Here is an 11692-nt window from a genome sequence, read left to right as displayed (position 1 = left end):
ATAGTCAGAAGTATTAACTTCTTATATATTGAAATCTTTTCCCTGTCATTTCTTCTTTTTCTTTTATTAGGAAGGCCTTTATTCTGAGATAAGATACAACCATCTATATTTGATTCTGTATCTTTTACAGTTTTTAAAAATTTAACTCCTTAATCATCCTTGAATTTATCTTGGTATTTATGAGGTAAGTCTCAATGTATTTTTTCCCCTAAATAATCAACCTAGTATCTCAGCATCATTTTTCAATGTTCCATTCTTTCCCCATTGATCTGAAAAGAACATCTTTATCAAATACCAAATACACACACAGTGTGTGTGTGTGTTGTCCATTAAATTGTTGGTCTATTATTATATCCATCTAACATTTGATCCTAGCTTTATAGCACATCTTAATAAATGCAGTACAAGTTATCACTCATTTATTTTTTTCTAAACTTTCTTGGTAGTTTTCACCTGTGTATTCTCAGTTGAAGCTTTATAATTTAACTCTACTCCTTTGAGTCCCAGATGTACTTCTTCAGTTGGATTCTGTGAGGCTTATCCAATCACTTCATAATTCATTCTTTTTTTAAAAATAAATTTATTTATTTATTTTTGGCTGCATTGGGTCTTCGTTGCTGCACGCGGGCTTTCTCTAATTGTGGCGAGCGGGGGCTACTCTTCGTTGTGGTGCACAGGCTTCTCATTGCGGTGGCTTCTCTTGTGAGCACCTGCTCCTGGCACGCGGCTTCAGCAGTTGTGGCACGTGGGCTCAGTAGTTGTGGCTCTCAGGCTCTAGAGCGCAGGCTCAGTAGTTGTGGCGCACGGGCTTAGTTGCTCTGTGACATGTGGGATCTTCCCGGACCAGGGATCAAACCCATGTCCCCTGCATTGGCAGGCGGATTCTTAACCACTGTGCCACCAGGGAAGTCCCATTCCTCTTTTTTTTTTAACCTAGTTTGAGTAGGTTTCTGTTCCTTAAGTCTTTAATCTCAGCCCTATTCTTTCTCTTCACTTCCTCCTTCCATGATCTTATCTAAACATTTGACACCTATCATCTTTAGGAAGAAGATTCCAATCTATATAATAAAAAAAAGCTCACGCTTATTGCTTACTATGTATATTTGGTGGCATTATCTTATTTAATTCCCTTTAAAACCCTACAAGATAGGTAGTAGTACCACCTTCATCTTACAGATGTAGAAACCTAGGCTTAGAGAAGTTAAGTAACTTGTGCTGCGTGTTAAGAGCCAGGATTCAAATTCTTTTCTGATATACCTGCCATCCTAAGCTATGTAGCATTTAAAAGAAGGAAACGTGACTATTAAAAATTCTGTCTGCTTTAAAACTGAAAATCATAGCCACCACAGATACAGACTTCTGTTTTTGGAATTGAAAATGACACAAGCAGTATGTCATACTAAAAGGAGGTTGTAATGGTAGCGTGCTGAAAGGCATTGGCTCTGACCACTTGGGTCTGAATCCCAGATGCATTCAATGGATTAATGGTGTTATAATCCACATACAGCACTCTCCACAGTGCCTGGTACATATCAACTCTAAGACATACATTTTTGGGAGTTCCCTGGTGGCCTAGTGGTTAGGATTCCGGGCTTTCACTGCCGTGGCCCGGGTTCAATCCCTGGCTGGGGAACTGAGATGCTGCGTGGTGTGGCCAAAAAGGAAAAAAAAAAAGATGTACTTTTTTCACATTTTTGAAACCAGTAGGTCTCTCACAGTTTAATTGGCAGTATTTATCTTACAACTGATGGCATCTTAGATTTGATGAAATAAGGTAGAAAGTGCTTAATAAGTGTTTAGCTATTACACAAGATGACCACTCATCCATCAGCAAATATTTCTTCAGTGTGAACTATGTGCCAGGCACTGTTCTAGGGACTGGGACGGACTAGTAAACACAGCAAAGATTCTTGCTCTCATGAAGTTTACCTTCTAGTAGGAGACAAACATGAAATACAGATTAACAAGTATATAGTATGTCAGATGGTAAGAGGTGGTAAGTAACAGAAGTGAAACAGAGTAAGGGGGATGGGAAGTGGTGGGGGCAGGGAGTGCTCTATTAGACAGAGTGCACAGGGAATGCTGCCCTGACTAGGTGACATTTGAAGAGACCTGCATGGGATTAGAGGGTGAGCCATGAGGATAGCTGGGGGAATATCTTTCCAGGTAGAAGGCAGAGCAATCGCAAGGGCCTTGAAGTGAGGGCACCCTTAGGGTCTTTGAGGGGTAGCAAGAGGGCCATTATGGCTGGAGAGAAGCGAGTACAGGAGGGTAAATGAGGTGGGAGGGGGAAGTGCTGCAGCTTATAGTTGGAAACTTTAAGTATGTGGATAAGGATTTCTTGAAATCCTCTCAAAAAGGCTCTAGATCTAAGAGTAGGAACTGCGTATTGGGGCTCACAACCACCTAGCAAGGATTGCCGAGTGTCATGGCTACACTGCACTTAAGGCTGGCGGACGGCTGGGGGGTAGAGATGGCATTAATTTAGGTAAAGTGAGGAGAGAGACAGTTCCATTTAGTCTCTTAAACACACTAATGCACAGTCAAAATGATTCATGGTGCAGAACAGTTTGAGGGCAGAATGATAATGATACGTGATCAGAATAACTAGATGAAGCTACTCTGAAAAAAAGAGTGACATTCAGGGCTTAACATTACTAATGAGGTACAGCACAAACTGGCCTTGGTTTGATCTTTCAGAAGGCATGCTGCCACAGCATCCGTCCTTGCTTCAAGTGGGCTGGACAAAACTAAAGTTATTTTAAGAATACGGAAGAACATTTACAGGGTAACTACATGTAGGACAGAAGAGTACAGAAGTCAGATTTCTGTAACCATTTAATGTAAGGTACATGGTTTTTTAAAAATCTTTTGCTTCTTAGCAGCCAGGATGCATAGTGGTTAAGAGTATGGTCCTTGAAGGCAGACGGAGCTGGGCTCAAATGTCAGTTTTGTTACTTACTCTTTGTGGGACTTTTGTTAAGTAACCAACTCAAGCCTCAGTTACCTCCTCTGTAAACTGGGAATGATACTGCCCAACCTCAGAGAGTTGCTATGAGGATTAAATGAAATGTGTGTAAAGTGCACAGCATTGTAACTGCTCAATAAAACTATAGGGCTTCCCTGGTGGCACAGTGGTTAAGAATCCGCCTGCCAATGCAGGGGACACGGGTTCGAGCCCTGGTCCGGGAAGATCCCTCAAGCTGCGGAGCAACTAAGCCCGTGCGCCACAACTACTGAGACTGCGCTCTAGAGCCCACGAGCCACAACTACTGAAGCCCGCACACCTAGAGCCCGTGCTCCGCAACAAGAGAAGCCACTGCAATGAGAAGCCCGCGCACCGCAACAAAGAGTAGGCCCCGCTCGCCGCAACTAGAGAAAGTCCGCGCGCAGCAACGAAGACCCAACGCAGCCAAAGACAATAATAAATAAAAAATTATAAAATAAACAAATAAAACTATAGCTGCATTTTCCTACTAAAAATGTATTGTATACCAAGATTTCTCCTGTTCATTATCTCTTGAAAGAGAGGAACTCAAATTTACAACTGCCATCAAAATACATACAGACAATAAAAGCAAAGAGAAAGCGCAACGTTTCCTTAGAATTAGGCAGTTCTAGCATTACAGTGTACACACTGAATTTAAAAAGATGGACCTCCAAGTTGACTTTTTAGATACATGGCAACATACATAGAACCACTCTACTTGCTATCAATAATCTTAAAGTGCTTCTTTCAGAGGCTCTATGAGGTGCAGAGTTGCGCAATATATTCAGCAAAGCTGAGACAAGACAGGTTCTATTGAGAACCCCCTCCCCAGTCCCACAAATGCAAGGTAAGGCCATTTTTGGACTGAATTAGAAGCCACTAAACATTTATCAGAAAATGAAACCCTGTTACTCAGGAACTGTGGAGAGATCCAAAGTTCAATTCCTTCTCCCACCAAAAATGTCTCTTATGTAAAAAGGAATGTATGTCATTTAATCCAATCATATAACATTTAAGCATTAGGCTGGGTTATAAGGAATTTTCAGAAAATGGATAGCTCCTTCTCAGCCCGTCATATCCCTGAGGTGTATCTTGCTCAGAATGGAATGAACTTCAACAGTGAGTACATTATATCAATGCAGACATAATATGCTCAAAGTACATTTATTATGAAGCTCTTAAATTTGATTTCCATATTTTATTTTCAATACTTTCTTGTAATTTTCATGACTACATAGGCCCCCATATTTGAAATGTCTGCATTAAAGGTTCTAATGCCTTCTTAATGACGGCACTTGGTTAATTTGCAGACCTATGAGATCATATGAGTCCTACTGACAATTCAAAAGACAATAATTTGAGGAACTTAGATTTTATAAATCAATCCAAGCTCTTAAGACTGAGAACATGGAATAAAAATGAAGTTATCCATAGTGATATAGATTGTATGATCTTTATTATATTTTAATCCATCAATCTAAAATTGACACACATCAGATCAAACAGGAGTACCACAGTATTTATTTTGTAGGTATTAATTAGTTTACTATATTGATATATACAAAACTTTAGGTAGCAGCAGGCATCAGTTCTTCCAAAGAAGCTTAGGTAAAAACAATTGTTTATGAGTTCAAAGTCCTACTATTTGACCCCCCTGTTGTACTGACAATAAAAATGAACTCAGTGAGCAAAGCTTATTGAACACTCAGTTCATAGATTTTGGGCTTCCTGTATTTTATTGGAGTTGAAGCAGTTATTGTTTGAACCCTCTGTTAATATTTTATATTTCAATTAATCTTAATTCTCAAAGAATTAAAACATGTTTGCTAATTATCTAAGATAAAACCATGATACCCAATGAAGAATTAGTGATGTTAGTCTCCTACCCCAAAAGTAGAAAACTTTTAAATGAACCCATAATTTTGAATGTATCTGAATTTTCCAATCCATATACCTAGCAAGGTCACAAGCTGATTTAAATAATCTGGCTTTTAGACAATCATCTCAAAAATATTTTTTGAAACAAAGCCACTGTTCTTTATGATGCCATCATTTTGACCAAATAACAAATAAGCAATTGTTTTCAAAGGAGAACATTTTAAAAGGAAACATTCTTTATATACTTAGCAAAGAGAGGAGAGCTTGAGTCTACAAGTCAGAACCAGAGAGTTCTAAGGGAAATGTAGTTGAGCAATCTATTTCTACTCCAGTTTGGAATATATGCTTTTGAGATGCACTGCATATAAAGATAGTAAAGAAAGATGTTGATGAATTTTCTTTTTTAAAAAAAAAACAAAAATTTCCAACTTCACTTATCGGCAAAGAGTTCTGGCATCAGTTAATGGCAGCAATACAGTGGTGAGCATCTGCATTGTGCTAAGAGGTAGATGGGGACCTAATCCTTGGATGTAATAACTAACTTTATTTAAGGTTTAGGCTTAATTTTTTAATCCAAGGAACATTTTAAAATTTATTTATTTTTGGCTGTGTTGGGTCTTTGTTGCTGCGCACAGGCCTTCACTAGTTGCGGTGAGCGGGAGCTACTCTTCTTGAGGTGCAGTAGCTTCTCTTGTTGTGGAGTACAGGCTCTAAGCACATGGGCTTCAGTAGTTGTGGCCTACGGGCTTAGTTGCTCCGCGGCATGTGGGATCTTCCCGGACCAGGGCTCGAACCCATGTTCCCTGCATTGGCAGGCGGATTCTTAACCACTGCGCCACCAGGGAAGTCCCAATCCAAGGAACATTTTAAAAGTGAAGGCAGATCTTTGGGAAACTTTTCTTTTTTAGTTATATAGAGATAAAATAGTTTGATAAAATAAACATCTGCCTTATGCTAATAACAGGAGTGCAAAGCAGCCATTTGGACACTAGAGAAATACAACAGTGTGCTTCCAAATCAAAGGACAATTCAATAGCCTAGCCAATCAAGCAGACACTGGGAGGAGTGGCCTCTAGTACCTTACTCCAGTAGCCAGAGCCATTAGAGGTCCCTACAGGGATATAAGTCTGTATCAAGATCAACAAATTTACAGAACAATCCTGGTCCAGCTCTGGCCAGGCAGCCATCTGACTGATGATACTTCAGGGCCACTAGCCTCTAAAGTTAGCACATGCTGCTGTGAGAAAAAAGAAACCAATACATTAAAATTATCAATTAGAACTTATTCATACAGGGGATGAGAGAGTACAGGAGGCACACAAAATAGAGAAGCTTTGTTTTGTTTTTATAGTGGAAGATGAATTAACTTTGTGAACAAGTTAAGGCTGTAAGGGAAAAAAAATTCTAAATCATAACTCTAAAAAAAAAATAACCCTTTCTGTATCAACACCTTAAAAAAAAAACGCCATAGATCTTACTTCATCCTTCAGCATAAATGGAAAGTCTGAGGTAATCAATATATTCCAAACTCCAGTAGGAAAAAAAAAAAGACATCCGTGTTTGTTTGGGGTTTTTTAAAAATATTTATTTATTTATTTTGGCTGCACCGAGTCTTAGTTGCGACATCCTTGTTAAAATATAGTAGCCACTAACAGTAATAAAGAAAACAGCCAGACTTTTGCTATTAAATACAATATTATGAAGACATTCCTTTCTTTCTTTCTTTTTAACTAGCAGGAAAATTAAATCAGAATTTAAATAATCTTGTTTAGGCGGTTCGGAATCTAAGTCTTATTACAAACCAAATTTTATGTTTGCCACCAATGAAAACGAATTCACTATGTTCTTGAGTTTATTTCCTGAAGCAAGTTAAGTTCTCTAATAGCTTTGATTATGCAAATAATGTCAAAGAGGCAAAATACAAGTAACTGCAACATATAAAATTATACTTCAGTAGAAATGCTTTCATAATTGGATCCAGAGGCTTAGAATCATTATTCACTAAAAAAAACATATTCTAAGCCACAATTTTTCTTTCAATTACACTTTTACAAAGGAAGAAAAAAATAGGAAAAAAAGAAGAAATCGGCCCTAATAGTGCTACTCATGCCCAAGTTAGCTAGCAACTCACTGAGGTTAATCTGCGTATCTCAAACAATCAATTGCACAGCATTTCCTGGCTTTTTAGCCAATGGAAAACATAACTTCTAATGGCAAAAAAAAACCCAAAAAGCACTAGATTTAATTGATTACACAGACTGATAACCAGTACGACTTTTCCTTCTTCCAATCATATAAGAGATAAAGACAACAATTATAAGGAAGCCCAAGGCCACACCCACTGCAACAGGAATAAGAAAGTTGAGGTCAGAGTCAGCAGAACATTCTTCAGCTGTTAGAAAAGAACAGACAGAAAGCAAGGAAAGGAAATTAGTAAGGAATGCAATTAAGCAGAAACAAGAAACAAGCATTTTGAAAGAGTACATAGGTTAGTCTTTTACAGCATTACCCTTATTTTCTTATTTTCCACTATGTCCACCCAAGTATTTCCAAGCAACTGATCCTCCTGTATCTCTCACTGTCACTTCATCTCAAATCACACCTAATTCCTCAGTACGAAAAGCAGAAGTTAAGGGAAGAACGGGAAAGGGTCCAAAACAAAGAATTGTGCTTGCCTAATATGGGAAGATTTTATGTTGAATTGTCTAATGGCACTGCAGGGAAAGAGCGGCACTGCGGGGAAAGGGCAGCACTGCGGGAATCTTCACTTAAAACCACTACCTGCGTATTTCCCCACTCCCTTTCTCCCCTGCCACAGCTATCGTGAAAATACAAATAAGAATTCTGTATGAGTAATAACATCTAAGTTAAAAAGGACTCATGATCAAGAAAAATGCAGTATAATTTTTTTCATACAAGCATTAGGTAGCTATCAGGTTATATGTAATTATTTTTAGCTGAGCAGTGGCCTGGAAGAATAATAGCAGAGTCCAATGGACATTGCAGTCCACTCCACTGGACCACCAGGAAGGCGGTGTGCACATGCAATGTAGCTTCTGAGCTCTGGACTGAGACAGAACTGAGTTTGAATCTTGATTCCTTCAATTACTAGCTAAAGGACCTTGGTCAAGTAATTTAAACTGGGCCTCACTTTCCTCATCTGTAAAAGGGGGAGAAGAATACCTATATTATAAGGTATCTGAGGATTAAATGATATTTCTAAAGTATATGATACACATCAGGAGGTCAACAAGTGTTCATTCCCTTCTGTTTTCCTCCCATGTTTGTGATCCCATCCAAGGAGGTTTAGGCTTTGAAGTAGCAGAGGTCAAAATAGGAGCCATTGAAAAAGCCAATATTCAGTACTTTTAAAAATACTTAAGCAAACAAAGTTGGTATCATGTGTCATTTATTGAAATTAGTTAGTACAGAAACTCAAAGTGCCCAGTTCTGATCTCCCAGTTTCAAGTTTAAACTATTCTTACTATTGAGTGACTAGACTTCATTGGGACAATTTTTAATCAAAATGCTAATAATGGTTTTGTTGCCCGCTAGATATGTAACCTCAGTGAAGTCACTCCTCTTTCTGAAAAAATTATGGGGTTATAGTAAGGAATCTTTAAGGTCCTTTCCAGTATAAGTCTAATGCAATTAACAAAATGTGATACTTGGTGTGATTTATGATTGAATAATAACTTGCATTTTTCCTCGAATTTTATCTCTTCCTCCTCTTGCACTTTTGTCATTCATAAAAAAATGCTGCTGAGGTTCTGAGTATATAGAACAGATTTTAGTAATGACATTAGCTTTTATTAAAAAGATTTACTGTATTTTACTGAAAGCCTTCAGAGACTGATAGCTGGGTACCAAAATGCTGTAATCAGTGAATTACAAAAATTCTGAACAAGCCAATATATACACAGAATGAATTAATAAAATAATCACTTCCATGTGAAATTCTCGAGTCTACTGATTAAGCTTCCTTCTTATTTATTTGTCTATACATTCAATATCTGTGCTGCACTTCTAACATGGAGCGTGCCTCAACAGGGGCTGAATATCTAGCTCATTTTCATGCCAACAGCTTCTGTCTACACCCCATCTATGCTCTGCCCCACAGGGGCTGTCTTGGAAAAGGCAGGAGCCGAGTTGCTGCTTTGCTTCGCTGCCTCCCTTCTGAGATTGCTGCTGCTTACAGCTCATAAGTACCAGTCTGATGACAACACTAAATAGATTTTAATGCTCTAGAGACCAACAAGATGAGGTAGAGAAACACAACACAATCTCTCCTAATTAGTTCATAGAATATTTCTATCTTGCAATGCTAATCAGGCATCCAAGGAAGAGAAAAACATTTTTAAAAAGGCAACTGGTTAAATATGCTTGAATCCTTTCTGTCTATTATTGCTGAAAAAGAAACAGTTTTTTGAAAACTCTAATTCTGAAGCCAGTTGAAGCTCTGCTGCAGCCTCCTGGGTCTGTTTTTTACCTAGGGAAAAATCACAAGCCAAAGATACTGACTTCATCTTCAAAGAAAGTCACATAACCTAAAAAATGCTGATGGTCCTGAGGACATTCAACTGAAAACCAAGTTTAAGCATCTGATGGGCATTTATGCCACATCAACATTTATTTAATGAACTATATGCAAAGGCACTGCGATGAGCTTAAATCAGGATAATTCTTATATACTGAAACAGAACACCGGTAGTGAAACAATATTTATTAATTCCATTAGGAGACAACTACATATTTTATCTTCATAATGGCCATGTTAATAAGTTTAAGGCATCTTGGGTTAGAATCAAAATTTGGCCAAGGCTTCTTAAGATAGACCATAAAACCCTGCACACCGATGTTCTTTTCAACAAGTTTGTCTTCAGGACCAGTAAATACAACATTTAAAAAAAAATTATGCTGTTCTATTAACAGTTTTTATTAATAAAGAATTATCTCAAAATGCTGGGACTGATTTAAGAATTAAAGTTTCAATATATCAATCTTAAAGAACAAAGTATTTCAAAACTGAAAGGGAAGAAAATCTTGTTATGTGCATGTATTTTTATATAATCAATCAGACTGCAGGTTCTAAAATTGCTCATATCCAGCATGATGGCGCTTGAGACCAATAAAGTAAGCCAGTAACACTAGAATAAGCACTCCTGCCAAGGCTGCTCCCACCGCTATGGGCACAAGGAAGTTGTCGTCATCTGCACTGCAGTCTTGAGCTAGATGTGGAGAAAGCACAATTGAGAACAGAAACAGTGACAAAATTTCAGATCTGTACATTTTAAGTTAATATGACAATACTTCCCAACACACATATTTGTTTTTTACACCAAGGCAACAAGTCATTGGAATTCATTACCAGCAAATGAGATGTTCCACAAAAGTGATTTTCCAAATAACCAAATCATATACTTTTAAGTACCCCCAAAAATGCAGTCATTTTGGATGAAAGATATATAAAATGATCACATACTTCACAGATTTTTCAAATGGAAGATAATGGATAAATATAATTAGCCTTTCCTTGATGATCAGGCTGTGAGCTTTCAGAGGCAAATTGTTATGATGTTGAAGAAGCACAGTGCCTGGAACACTGCAGATTGGGAAGTATTAATGAAATGAACCAAATGAACAACTACATAAAGCAGATGTAAGAACTCAATGCATAGGAATATGGGGCCATTTAGTAGTAAGAAAAAGTATAAACTGGCCCTGATTGCATAACTGTTTGCCTCAAGATTTCAGTCTGGTGTAGGAGTCAGATAAGAAAATCAGCGGTTATAATTTCAAAATGTGCTGTAATAGGGGCAGGGAACACACAGTGTCATCGAAATATTTCAGAGGCACACTCAACTCAGCCTTGTTACACAAGACACAGTTTGAAAGAGGTGACACCAGAGCTGAATTTTTAAGAATGAGTAGGAATTAACCATGCAGGTAATGGGTGAAGGGTGTTCCAGGTATAGAAAGCACAGACAAAACTATGGAGGGTAAGAAAACAGCACTTCGGGTGAAATGCAAGCAGGTTGGCATAGCTAGAACAATGGATTAAGAGGTACTCTTGGGGCTTCCCTGGTGGCGCAGTGGTTGAGAGTCTGCCTGCCGATGCAGGGGACACGGGTTCGTGCCCCGGTCCGGGAAGATCCCACATGCCGCGGAGCTGCTGGGCCCGTGAGCCATGGCCGCCGAGCCTGCGCGTCCAGAGCCTGTGCTCCGCAATGGGAGAGGCCACAACAGTGAGAGGCCCACGTACCGCAAAAAGAAAAAAATAAATAAAAGAGGTACTCTTGGAAAAGAGGTGGAAAACGGTACTAGGATCAGCTCACAAAGGCACCGTATGCTCTAGGTAGTTTGGCCTTATACTGATGGCCCCCCCCAAAAAAATTTCTGCAGAATTTTAAGCAGGATATTTTTTTCAGAAGTTATGGCAGATGGAAGACTGGAGGTATTAAGTTGGGAAGCAACTCTACTGCTAGAAGTCAGATGACGAATAATATGGTCCTGAACTTGGTTAATGAAGTGCAGATGCAGAAGGGATGGACTAGAGATCCAATTAGAAGACAGAACTGACCAAACAGATGTAGGAGGAGACAATATTGTAGAATGGCTTCCAATCCCTTGATTATGTAGACACTGGTGCCATTCATAGTTGATAGGGAATACAGGGGGAATATATGCATTTCAGTTTTATTTGTAGTTATTTTTGTGTGGGTTTTTTTAAATTTAATTTTTAAAATTTGCATGTCGGGGGAGGGTGGAGAGGGATATGTGGAAGAGGAAGACATTCCGTTTTAGATCTGCTGAGTTTAAGATACC

General features: G+C 38.5%; 1 protein-coding gene across 2 annotated transcripts in view; it reads right to left on the bottom strand.

Moving 5' to 3' along the window:
- Nucleotides 1–6426: 6426 nt before the first annotated feature.
- Nucleotides 6427–11692, bottom strand: part of LAMP2 (lysosomal associated membrane protein 2) — a 35807-nt gene continuing 30541 nt past the window's right edge. Inside the window, exon 9 of one of the 2 annotated variants that reach the window (XM_067723295.1) lies at nucleotides 6427–7259. In XM_067723295.1, coding sequence (XP_067579396.1) covers nucleotides 7117–7259 — 143 coding nt within the window. In that variant the 3' untranslated portion in view covers nucleotides 6427–7116. Of the gene's footprint in view, nucleotides 7260–8259; nucleotides 10096–11692 lie in introns of those variants that run through there. The other variant, XM_067723297.1, reaches the window with a different exon arrangement.

Source organism: Pseudorca crassidens, chromosome X (genome assembly GCF_039906515.1).
Source record: "Pseudorca crassidens isolate mPseCra1 chromosome X, mPseCra1.hap1, whole genome shotgun sequence".
Classification (NCBI taxonomy): Eukaryota; Metazoa; Chordata; class Mammalia; order Artiodactyla; family Delphinidae; genus Pseudorca; species Pseudorca crassidens.
The sequence above is the reverse complement of the archived record's forward strand: the minus strand, read 5'-3'. Positions and strand labels throughout refer to the sequence as shown.